General features: G+C 36.6%; 1 protein-coding gene across 1 annotated transcript in view; it reads right to left on the reverse strand.

Annotated features, from left to right (window-relative positions):
• Positions 1-13,156, reverse strand: part of NRK (Nik related kinase) — a 155,432-nt gene that overhangs the window by 140,147 nt on the left and 2,129 nt on the right. The window contains exon 2 of the mRNA XM_040468433.1: positions 6,587-6,652. Coding sequence (XP_040324367.1) covers positions 6,587-6,652 — 66 coding nt within the window. The remainder of the gene's footprint in view (positions 1-6,586; positions 6,653-13,156) is intronic.

Consider the following 13,156-nt stretch of genomic DNA (forward strand, 5'->3'; position numbering starts at 1 on the left):
CCATAATTTTATCTTCTAGTTCACCTATTCTCTCCTCTGCCTCTTCAGTCCGAGCCATAGTTGTCTCCATTTTATGTTGCAGTTCATTGATAGCATTTTTTACCTCCTCCTGGCTGTTCCTTAGTGCCTTGATCTCTATAGCAAGAGATTCTCTGCTGTCCTTTATACTGTTTTCAGGCCCAGCGATTAATTTTATGACTATTATTCTAAATTCACTTTCTGTTATATTGTTTAAATCCTTTTTGATCAGTTCATTAGCTGTTGTTATTTCCTGGACGTTTTTCTGAGGGGAATTCTTCCATTTCATCATTTTGGATAGTCCCTGGGGTGGTGGGGGACTGCGGGGCACCTCCCCTGTTGTGTCTTGAATAACTTGCGTTGGTGGGCGGGGCTGCAGTCAGACCTGATTTCTGCCCCCAGCCCACCGCTGGGGCCACAGTCAGACTGGTGTGTGCCTTCTCTTCCCTTCTCTTTGGGGCGGGATTCACTGTGGGGTGGCGTGGCCCATCTGATCTACTTGCACACGGCCAGGCTTGTGGTGCTGAGGATCTGGCGTATTAGCTGGGTGGATAGGCAAGGTGCAGGGGGGCGGGAGGGGCAGGCTCAGCTCACTTTTCCTTCAGAGATCTGCTTCAGGAGGGGCCCTGCAGCACCGGGAGGGAGTCAGACCCGCTGGAGGGATGGATCCGCAGAAGCACAGCTTTGGGTGTTTGCGCGGTGCAAGCAAGTTCCCTGGCAGGAACTGGTTCCCTTTGGGATTTTGGCTGGGGGATGGGCGAGGGAGATGGCGCTGGCGAGCGCCTTTGTTCCCGCCAAGCTGAGCTCTGTTGTCTGGGGCTCAACAACTCTCCCTCCCGTTGTCCTCCAGCCCTCCCGTTCTCTGAGCAGAGCTGTTAACTTATGACCTCCCAGATGCTAAGTCCCGCTTGCTGTGGGAACACACTCCGCTGGGCCCCTCCGCTTTTGCAAGCCAGACTGGGGGGCTCTGCTTGGCCAGTGGGCCGCCTCTCCGACCCGGCTCCCTCCTGCCAGTCCGTACAGCGAGCACCACCTCTCAGCCCTTCCTACCCTCTTCCGTGGGCCTCTCGTCTGCGCTTGGCTCCGGAGACTCCGTTCTGCTAGTCTTCTGGTGGTGTTTTGGGGGTATTTAGGCAGGTGTAGGTTGAATCTAATCGATCAGCAGGACGCGCTGTGAGCCCAGCGTCCTCCTACGCCGCCATCTTCCCAGGATCCTATTCTAGCCATTTAATTTACCATTTTTCACGTGCATGTTTTTTTTTTTTTAACATAGCTGTAATCATGGTGTATATATAATATGGAATACTTTACTTCACATACTAAAGATAATTCTATGCTGGTATATATCTTCATAAACATTACTTTTAAGAGCCATGATATATTGACTGAGTAGATATTTACTTCATCTTGTTTTTTACTATTTAGGATTTTGCTGAATTTTTCTTTTCACAAATAATAGAAACAGTAACAATAATATCAATAGCTACCTTTAAACGATATGTACTATGTGCCAAGCACTTTATATGTGTTGTTTCTAAATTATATCTTGGAAGTTAGGTATTATTAGCTCCATTTTATAAATAAGGAAATATGTACTCAGAGGTTAAGTGACTTGCTCAAGGTCATTGCTAATTAATGGCCAAACAAGCACTGAATCAGGTCTGCCTGGTTCCAAAGCAGGCCCCATTTTCACTACATATGCTATCTTTCTGCTAATATAAATATTTATGCTTTTTATACATTTTTGGTGTTTATCATTGATTTCCAAAAGTGAGATTATTGGCATAAAGTGTATGAACCTTTTAAAAGCGTTTCCTACATACTCAAGATTATATTCCATGAAGGAGGTATTAGTTTACAGTAACACCATCCCAAGACTTTTTCAGAAGGAAATTAATTTGAGATAGAAAAAAAGAGGTCACATCAATGAGTGACAAAGGAAAATCCGTCTAATGTAAGTAAACCATGTGTAATCATCTACTTTCTGTAACATCGAGGTTTCTGCTTTGAAGATATGATGGTGAAAAGTTTTTTCTATCTCTGGATCTGAATAGGTACATATAAAATATGTACAGGATTTAGCATATGGTAGATGTTTCATGCAGATTCAGTTAAAGGAATTGACATGGACTTCTGGCTCCTGATAAGAATGTGGAAAGCAGGAAAGAGTGCCACCCCCACCCTAGCAAGAAGAAAAAGCTGAATATCCTAGAAAATCATAACTTTTATTGAGCCTAGAGATAAGACTTAAGGAAACCAACTAGCCTGAAGTCTGATGAAAGATGATTCAAGGAGAGATGGAACGTTAGCACTGGCTCACCTGTGGCTGCAGGGGAAATGCAACGTCACCACAGAAGGTGGTATAAAGAATTCAGCTAAATTTTTAATGAACTGTTAAAGGCCAAGTATGGGCTAGCATGAGAGTACAATACCCTCGGGAGCCATAGATATAAGAGGAATTTATACACACTCACGGGCTTTTCTCCATGGATTTTATGTATGGTACTGTCCTGGGAGAGAGCAGAAGCCACTGCAGTAGGAAAAACATGAAACCATGTCCAACTCCTTTCTCCTTTAGGAATAAGAGCCTTAAACTTCAGGGGAAGGGCAGCAAACTCTGTTCCCCCCAGGGTATATAAATGAAAACCCACTGAAGCTGGGGATAATGTAAAATAATAATAATAATAATTTCTCTACTTCTGGTCAGGATTTAGTCCTGAGTTCAGACCATTAAGAAGTATGCTACGACTAGCACAGGGAAAGAATAGCTAAAAAAAAAAAAAAAAAAAGAAAAAGAAAAAAAAGAAAAACCTACTCCCATAATCCGGAGGCATAGGATCTGTCTAAGGCTGAGGCTGAATTAAAAAAAGCAGAGAATTCCTCCCTGTCCCACACCGTCAGGCTAACAAACACTTAATAAGAAGCAATGCCAGCATACATTAGGGGAAGCACAGGAGCATGAAGAGAGAATCTCTTTGAGACACAGATGCACAAGGAAGGTCTAAAGCTGAGGGTATCACAGGAATACTGAGAACCCTACCACCATGTAAGCACAAAGTAACATTAGAACTTGAAGCTGGAGGTGAACTGAGGGTAACCATAGCAACAACATAACCCAAATATAGCCCATCTTAAAAGACTGACTCAACCTCCCATATTAATGACTTAGAAGAACAAGTGTGCCCATTTCAAGGCATAATTACTATTTATTTCAATCTCTACTATTCTACATATGATGTCTGGCATTCAAACAAACATTTTGAGAAACAAACAAACAAACAAACAAACACAGTTCACTCTCAAGAGACAAAGTAATCAATATACCATCCTTAGAGATGACTTGGATATTCAAAGTGTGGACAGAAAATTTAACATAACTATAATTAATATGTGAAATGTTTTAATGAAACATATGGAAAACATGCATGAACAAATGGAGATTTCAGCAAAGATGTCAACTATAAAAAAGTCAAGTGAAAATGCTAGAAATGAAAAACAGTAAAAGAAATAAAAAATGCCTTTGATAGTCTTATCAGTTGATTCAAAAAAGTTGAGAAAGTAAGAAGTGAAACTGAAGATAGGAAAAAAATTGATCCAAAGTGCAACACAAAGAGAAAAGAGAATAAGAGCAAATAAACATGTACACATACAAACACACATAAGAAACAAAATAGAGCATCCAAGAGCTGTATGTTAATATCAAATGGCCTAACAAATATAAGATTGGTTTTCCACAAGGAGAAGAAACAGAAGAAAGCAAAATAAAAATATTTGAAGAGATAAAGGTCAGGAATTTCACCCAAATTACAATTGGGGTAATTACAATACATCAAATTACATGTTCAAGAAGTTCAGAGAATCCCAAGGATGATAGTCCACTGAAGACACACATGCTTACACACAAAACAAAAAAAAAACCCTACATTTCATATTTAAACCACTGAAAAAGTTAAAGAGAAAAGTCTTAAAATTAGCAAGAATAAAAATACAAAGAAGCAAAGATAGAAATGACACACTTCAGAAATTATGAAAGCCAGAAGACAATAGACTGATTATCGTTAAACTGCTGAAAGAAAAATTGTCAACATAACATTCTATATCCAATGAAAATATATTTCAAAAATGAAGAAATGAGGGATTTTCACATAAATAAAGGCAGATAATTCATTACCAGAAGCCTTACACTATAAGAAACATTATAGAAAATTCTTCATGCTTAAGAATAGAAACTTGGATTTTTCCAAAGAAATTAACATTCCAGAAATGGCTCAAATGAATAAAAATATTTTCTTCATTTTAATTGCTCTAAAAGGTAACTAAATAAAAAGTAATAGTATTGAGTATGGGAAACAGAGAAGTAGTATTGTGGGTTTATATCACACGTAAAAGAAAAATATGGGGCGCCTGGGTGCCTCAGTTGGCTGAGCGACCAACTTTGACCTAGGTCATGATCTTGCAGTTCCTGAGTTTGAGCTCCGCGTCAGGCTCTGTGATGACAGCTCAGAGCCTGGAGCCTGTTTCAGATTCTGTGTCTCCCTCTATCTCTCTGTCCTTCCCCCACTTATGCTCTGTCTCTCTCAAAAATAAAAATAAACATTAAAAAATTAAAAAAAAGAAAAATGTGTAACAACTATAACCATACTATACAAGCTGGGACACCACATAGTGAAGTGTTACTTGAAGAATATTACTTAAAGGTATACTGTGTATTTTAAGATGTATGTTGGAAAAATCTTGATTCTGGTGGTAGTTACATGATGAAATGTATTAGTCCAAACTCTTAGAATTGTATACTTAAAAGGGCAAATTTTACCAAATTCAAACTACATCTCAATAAACCATAGTTTGAAAAAAAAAAAGAGAGAGGGAATTACCATGTACAACTCACCTTTTACCCTCAACTTTTCTTCTTTATATGGCATCACAGTTCTGATGACTGATGATGAGAAACCATCTTTGTGTGTTATCTAACCTTACCTTTGCCTTTTACCTTATATGACTGATGTTTTTATTCCCAAAATCTGGTGGTGGAGAGAGCTTTATTCTTTCAAATAAAAACAAATATACACACATATTTAAACACATGCATACACTTACACACACTTACACACATACACACACATACATACATACATACCCTTCAAGAATTAAAATGAGTATGGAGTCATGAAGATTATAAATATGCTGTAAAGAGGTGAAGAAGAACTTCCACGCATATAGGTGTATGTGTCTATGCATATGGTGGCAAAATTCACCTAGATCACACAATTGTTAACTAATCAATCAGTCTGAGATGCAAGTGAAGTGACATAAACAGCATACTTGTGTTTGTATCACATCACTGTCTATACCTTATTGATTCCATTAATAGGTAAAGTCAAAATGGCTTGAAAAAACTTTTGTCACAATTATTGGCATTTACCAATATTTACCCTTTATTCACCAAGGTACCTTCTGCTTTTAGGAACCTTCCACAATGCTACTTCTACTACTCAACTTCAATGCTATAGGTACTTTTGTGCAAATTTTAAAGATCTTCCCTATCCCAACTTGGGTACATGATTTTTTAAAAAAATCTCCTTCTAGGAAGATGTAGCCTAAAGGTAACAGGCTTGGCAAGCAGAGGGCAACTCTGTCTGAACTACAATGAAGCCTCTTCCACTGGACCTATACCAGGACACCTCTATATAATCCATATATAGAGGACCTGTGGTCAGTCTACAATAAGGATCAGCCTAGTGATAGTGATTTGGTTTTTGAGGGAAAGGCCTAGGGAAAAGGAACACTACTACATTTGTACAGAACTTCATAAAAGACTGAGAAAATGCCTATTTCCCATGTTAGTGAGGGAAGGGCACCTGATCAAGGTGATGGGACCATTAAAGTAAGCCCCCCTCCAAGCCAGCCCTTAACAGTGTCCCTGCCTTTTCCTAAAATGCATCAACATCATCCTCAACAACCACACAAGGAATATAATAGCAAATAAACAGTTATTTGTGTGCTTAAAATATGTAAAAATGCCCTCTCCCAACCCTTAAATCACTTTATCTACAGGGACTATTACAGTGCCTGGCACATACTTTGTGCTTGATAAATAATCATTAAATAAATGCAGAGTTTTTCTTGTTAGATTATTTGGCTAACTCTGTTACACACATGTGCACACACAGACACACAGTATGATGTAGAATGCTGTGGAAATGTTTGTTTTCGTAACATTCAGTTTAAAAGTTGAATGTGAGTAATTAGAATGCTATGGATGTATAACATAAAACAAATGATATTTTTATTTGGGTACTTCTTATTGGAATTAATTATTTTTTCTGTTGATTTTATTAATGGTATGCTAATAATTTTTAGACCTTTGGTTGGTAGGTTCATTCACTGTAGATTTTCAATCCATTTATTTTGTAATAATTCTCACAGATATCACTGAGCTATCTTAATTTGATTCATCTCTCAAAGTGAAATGCTTTTGTCATTATTTGCTTTGCAGTGTAGGGCTTTGACTTGCAATCATTGTTGTTATAGAAAATGAATAACTAATACAGAATCTAACTCCACTTACCAGATAGATCCTGCCATAAGTACCAAGGCCAATGGTTTTATCCAGTGAGAATATCCCAGTTGGATCCTGCAAAAATGTAGAACAAAATATATCAATCTTCTTGGAAAAATAGACAAGTATTCAACTATCTAGAATTGTATTTCCAATCTTCCTTGCTCCCTTAGAATTTCCATGGGAAGAACATGGTGTCATTTACCAAAAGAATAAACATGTCATAATTTTCCTGGACAGAGTATAATCATTTATAGAAAAGAAACAATGACATGAATCTTAAGCAGTTGTATAATGAATTATCACAAACCTGTAAAATGCATACAATTATGTCTAGTTGAAGTATATTCCTAATGCAATTAGAGAAATTATTAAAATAGAAATAAATTTATCTACCTTCAGTTGACATACTGTTTTAATATTCATTTTCTGAGTGTTAGGCAGAAAGTTTAGCACACAGCAACGATGAGTAGAAATTGGATACAAATTCTGGGTAGTTTATTTACGTAATGGTAATTCTTGGGAAAGAATATCACCTCTAAATATGAATAACACAAAATGTGGTATATATACAATGGTATATTACTCAGCCATGAAAAAGAATGAGATCTTGCTATTTGCAACAACATGAATGAATCCAGAGTGTATCATCCTAAGTGAAATAAGTCAGAGAAAGAAAAATACCATATGATATTACTCACATGTGCAACTTTGGAAACAAAACAAATCAACAAAGGAAAAAAAGAGGCAAACAAAAAACCAGACTTAAATACAGAGAACAAACTGATGGTTGTCACAGGGGAGGTATGGGGGGGGGCAGGCCAATGGGCGAAATAGATAAAATTGATTGTAATGAGCACTGAGTAATGTATAGAATTGTTGAATCATTGTATTGCACATCTGAAACTAATATAATACTATATGTTAATTATACTTCAATAAAGTAAATAAGTAAATAAATAATCTTTAGTGCTACACCCAGAAAGAATATGTATGGCTCCTTGAATAAGGCTAAATCAATAGAATCAGACTAAAAACTATAGATGAATAGCAAAATAAGAGCACGGTATTAAGAGCAGTTTTTTTTTTTTAACTAGACAGTTGAGGGGGTGTTCTTTATTTTTAAGCTAATTTTTGCATCAGCTGAATATCTTTTTATGGCACACGTTCCCTGCTGACATTTTCTGTGTCTTAATCCTGAATGTGGCATCATAGAAGACAAAATAAACATGTTTATGGACAGATTCCTAAGATTTCCATATTCATTCTTAAACATTGCTTCCTTAACTTTACTATGGATATCCCTTTCTTGTTCACTACAAAACATGGTTTCTTAAATTTTATCACTACTTAAACTTTTATTCTAGCAGCTTAATTTGCTATATTAGCAAAACCTAAATGAGGTATGAGTAGACACCAGTTTATACACAAAGTGGTAGGATCGCTGGCAAATCCTTAGACATTCACATGCTTTATATAGAAAGCACATTTTATAAACACAAACTTTGCTTAACCCTGTTAGAAAACATTTTTATCATTGTGACAAATGCGAACTAAACGGAAAAATTATTGAGGATATGCAATGTATTATGACTGCAACAATGGACTTCTTAAAACTGTCATGATATTTGTGTAATCTATCAATAGTGTCATAGGAAATTGACACAGTTCTAGGATTACTTCAGTCAATAAGTATTAAACTGGACAGAGTCAGGATACTGGAGTTTTAGCCCCAGCTCTGCCGTTAATTAACTATAGGACTCTGAGTAAGATATTTACTCTTTCTGGGACTCAGTTTTCACATATATAAAATGAAGGTTTTATGTTAGGTGATTTCCTAGCTTTAAAATTATATAGTAAAAAAACAGGTTATAATGTTCTAAAATCCTGATTGGATTTGATATGACCATTGTTAGAGAAAACAGCAGCCTACTTTCTTAAAGTCATCATCAAAATCAATGTCACAATATGCACTCTATTATTATAACCAAATAGTACAGGTAACATACTCTCAATGAAAATATAAGTTATTTAAAATGATAATTTTGTGAATTTAAGAGAAGTAAAAATAGATTGTTATAGTGGCCTTGATATTCAGCATGTCATTGTTGTTATAACTCATTGAAAGTTTAATGGGAAAATAAGATAGCCAACAAAGGAGTTGTGAAGGTTTGGCTTAAAGACTTCATCACATTAGCATATTTCTCTGAAGGATATTACTGAGGGATTTATATTAGACATTATTAATTCTGGAGGAACAACCTCTGGCCATCTGTCAAAAGAATCAAATGTGTTAGTTGTTTCCTCTTGGTAATCCATTCTTTGTTATAGTTAAAGATACATTTTAGCTGGAAAAATACCACATATTAGAGAATTACTGTATTACCTGAAAAACTTTACTTCTGAATCTTTGAGCACAAAAGTCCTAAATATCTTTAAGCTTTTTTCTAGCCTTCAAAAGCATAATAAATGTATTATTTATACTCATATTTGAACTCAGGTATATAATTATTCAAAAAAAGCAAAGAAATGGATTGGTATAATAAAATACCTGTAGAATTCTTGGGGGTCCTATTTTATCTGTATTCATGTTGTTTGGAAATATTTTCTGCTCATAAATGACCAAAACATTTTAATTCTCCTCATGCTCATATTTAAAAAAAATTTTTAATGTTTATTTTTGAGAGAGAGAGAGAGAGCACAAGTGGGGGAGAGGCAGAGGGAGAGGGAGACACAGAATCTGAAGCAGTCTCCAGGCTCTGAGCTGTCAGCACAGAGCCCAATGTGGGGCTCCAATTCACAAACTGCGAAACCACGAGATCATGACCTGAGCCGAACTCTGAAGATTAACCAGCTGAGCCACCCAGGCTCCCCCTCATGCTCATATTTTTAAAAAGAATGTTATAAAACTCTTTCTTCTGTTCTTAAAAGCAGCTCAACTTAGTATTCATCTATACTAAGAGTACTTTTTTACTTAATTTCATGTAATGTTTCTGTTTCCCATGTCCACTATAGTATCTTTCAAGACTAAATAATTATCAAACTGGGGGAAAAAAGAGGTGAGAAACTATGCTAATTAGTAGGGTACCATTACTCAATTTCTTATATTAGATTTTCCACTGAATGGTACAGAAAGTCTATTCCAGGCTCCCGAGGAAGTAAACATTGAAAGAGAACCTTTTTATTGGTATCTATGACATTAAAAAGTCAACATCAGAGGGATCTCCATAATTACTTGGTCTTCTTCTCTGCCCTGCCACTCTGAGAAAAGGGAACCAGCAGAAGAAGGTCTTTGTATCTATGATTGCTACAATAATTTGGGAATTATTTGATGGTTTAATATGCATTGGTGTTCTTTTTGGTTAAAAAATTGTCACTCAAAAAGAAACCCTAGAGTTTGCAAAAGCTTTTCTCAAAAGAAATTATGAAAATTCTAGTCTTAAAATATTTTTGAACCATAAAATACTAGGCAAATCCTTTACACTTTGTTATATTTTCTATGTATCTAAAATATCTCCGGCAATTTAAAGGTCTTGGTCTGGTTGCTACCTGAAACCCCACATTTTCAGGAGTTGTTTCTGTCGTCTGAATTCCAGGAGAGGGGGCACAATTAGCACCTTGATGGATAATTTTATTAAGGATGGGGGTTGGGGGTAACAGGAAGAAAAAGAGCCACTAGAAGGCAGTGTTCACTGGTCATGGAGGAGGCTCAAAAGCAGAGGCTGATCAACAGAAACAAATATAGCAGAAATTAAGAACAAAAGGGAACTGATAAGTGGTCAGTATGAATAGTAAAGAGCTTTAGATTCAGGGTAGTAAAAAAAAAACAAACTAGGGAACACAAGCCATTAGACAGCTAAAGAAAGGGAAAAGGTTGCACAGCACCTAGAAGGACTAGCAAAGACTTTTCTTCTTTTGTTTTAAATATTAGAAGTAGAGATTTTATGAAAAGTTTATGAAGAGAAAACCTGAAAATGACATATGTAGCACAGCAAGTGCCAGAGAGAGTGTTACAGAGATAGACGAATGGGCTTCACAATCCAAATGGAACATTTAGAATGGAAAATCTCTTCCTCAAGACCAATGTTTCTCAAACTATGGACTGTATAGACTTGGGGAATCATGTTTAAAATATAGATTCCTTATCCCTACCATCGAATTATGAAATCAGAATTTCTGGGGATGGGTCCCAAGATCCCCCCAAATGATTCTTGTGCATTATTCTTGTGCAGTAATACAAACTGCTCTAGAAAGTGGCGGGGGCCGGTGGGGAGACTGAGAAAATAGATTGAAATACATAATGGAAGACATGCTGAATGTTTCAATATTTGTGGACTAGAAGGTAAAACTGCTTCAAAACAGGGGGCTAAGGTTCTTGTAAAGTACGAAAGTTCTCAGGACTGAGTGTGGAAGACAGGCTTGGTCTGGGTGGTGGAAGACTGGGAAAGCTGACAGTTATATTTAAATATAAACCTAATGTAATTCAAATATAGTTTTTGGATCATGTGCTATTTCAGATCACCTCTGCCACTACTATCCTGCCGGCCTGTCTACTCCTGACCCCAATATAGATTAGGACTACACATGGCAGTGTCAAATACCAAGGCCACAGCCATGAGGAGTGTCATTACCATACTGGGCACAGAAGGCAAAGGGGACTATCATAGTGAAAGACGTGCCAGATTTGGAGATGAAGAAATAGTTTCCAGTCCCAAGGACTGAGTGACATGGGAATACAAGGAGAAATAATTAAGATGTATATATGTATATAGTATGTATATATATATATGTATACATATATATATACATATGTATATATACATGCATATATACATATACATATATACATGTACATGTATATATACATATATATATACATCTTAATTTTTTCTCCTTATATGCCTATATATATATATATATATGTGTGTACATATATATATATATATATAGAGAGAGAGAGAGAGAGAGAGAGGAGATCCAGGTATTGCTTGCAGGCAAGGTGAAAATAATACATACATATGCGTGCACACACACACACACACACACACACACACACAAGGCTTTGCAATTGTGTTTTCTTTTTTTTTTTTAATGTTTATTTATTTTGGGGACAGAGAGAAACAGAGCATGAATGGGAGAGGGGCAGAGAGAGAGGGAGACACAGAATCGGAAGCAGGCTCCAGACTCTGAGCCATCAGCCCAGTGCCTGACGCGGGGCTCGAACTCACGGACCGCGAGATCGTGACCTGAGCTGAAGTCGGACACTTAACCGACTGAGCCACCCAGGCGCCCCTGCAATTGTGTTTTCAAAAGTAAGCACAAACCACAAATCTCTGTACTTTCTTTTTTGTTTTGTCATCTATAGGAAATATTTATTCAGTGGTAAATCAGAAAGAAAAATTACAGCAACCTATTAAATATAGCTGACCTGTCATTCTCTGATTACTATGTTGGGTCTCTTTATGTCTCTAACTTTAGTGTATTATGCAAAAAAGGTTATACAATTCCTTCCCCTCCTCTCCTGCTTCCCTAGCTTTCACTCTTGCTTACTATTTTAGGTTTAAAAATAATATCTAATTAAAAAAATACCAAATAAGCTTCTACCGCTTTCTTTAAATCCAAGTTTGCACAGCAAGCCTGACCTCTCTCAAGGGTCCTTGCCTTATGGTCATTTAGCTGGCCAGCTCTACAAAGGACATAATATATCAATCTTAATCTAGACCCATATTTAATAATTCTAAAATCTGCAAGATTATCTCTTGCTCAGTGTGATATACCAAGGTCCGAATCTCCCCTTATTATGTGGCTATTGTCAAATTGGTATATTTGGTGTTGATTGATGCCAACCTTCTGACCTTAATATACTATGAGGATAATTACATTGAGGCTAATTATCAGAAGAGATCCCACCATATGCAGGTTTCTTTGCTTTATCATCTACTTTTTATCAAGGTGCAAACTTCCAAAAAGCTAATCTAGATGTCTTTTGACTTCTTCATTTACTTTTACTTCTACTTCCTCAGGAAATAAGTCAAATGCAAAGAAATATCAAATCATTAAAAATATACCTCTGTGACCAAAGCAATAGTGAATGTTTTGCATCTCTAGAAATTTGACGGTAAGGAAATTCTGAAGGGAGTGCTACTCTTCTGCTAGATTTCTTAGGGTTTGGACCTGGCTGTTTGGGAGAGGGGAGAATTGGGCATAATTTGCTTAAATATGCATAATTTGCTATGGTGATGACCTCCACAATGAGATAAAATGGATCTTGTATAATAAAAATTTAAAAATTGTTAGAAGCTGACGACTTTACAACACTTTCACGAAGTCTATAAAATGAAATTAAGCATCAATGCCCTTAGGTTTTGTTTCCCCTATTCCTACATTAAAAACCAGCCTCATCTTTCTCCCCTCCACACCCCGACCAAATCCCAGAAAACTAATATTGCACTGAACTGCAATGTAAAGATTATAGCCTTTCTCCTTATCTCCTCGGCTGTCACCAAGTTCTTATGCCCAAGGTCCATGATGGGGTCAGTTAGTCTGGGCCATTTCCCCCCATTTTTTTGTACCAATAAA

The sequence above is a fragment of the Herpailurus yagouaroundi genome, unplaced genomic scaffold (genome assembly GCF_014898765.1).
Source record: "Herpailurus yagouaroundi ecotype Mexico unplaced genomic scaffold, PumYag 67700, whole genome shotgun sequence".
Classification (NCBI taxonomy): Eukaryota; Metazoa; Chordata; class Mammalia; order Carnivora; family Felidae; genus Herpailurus; species Herpailurus yagouaroundi.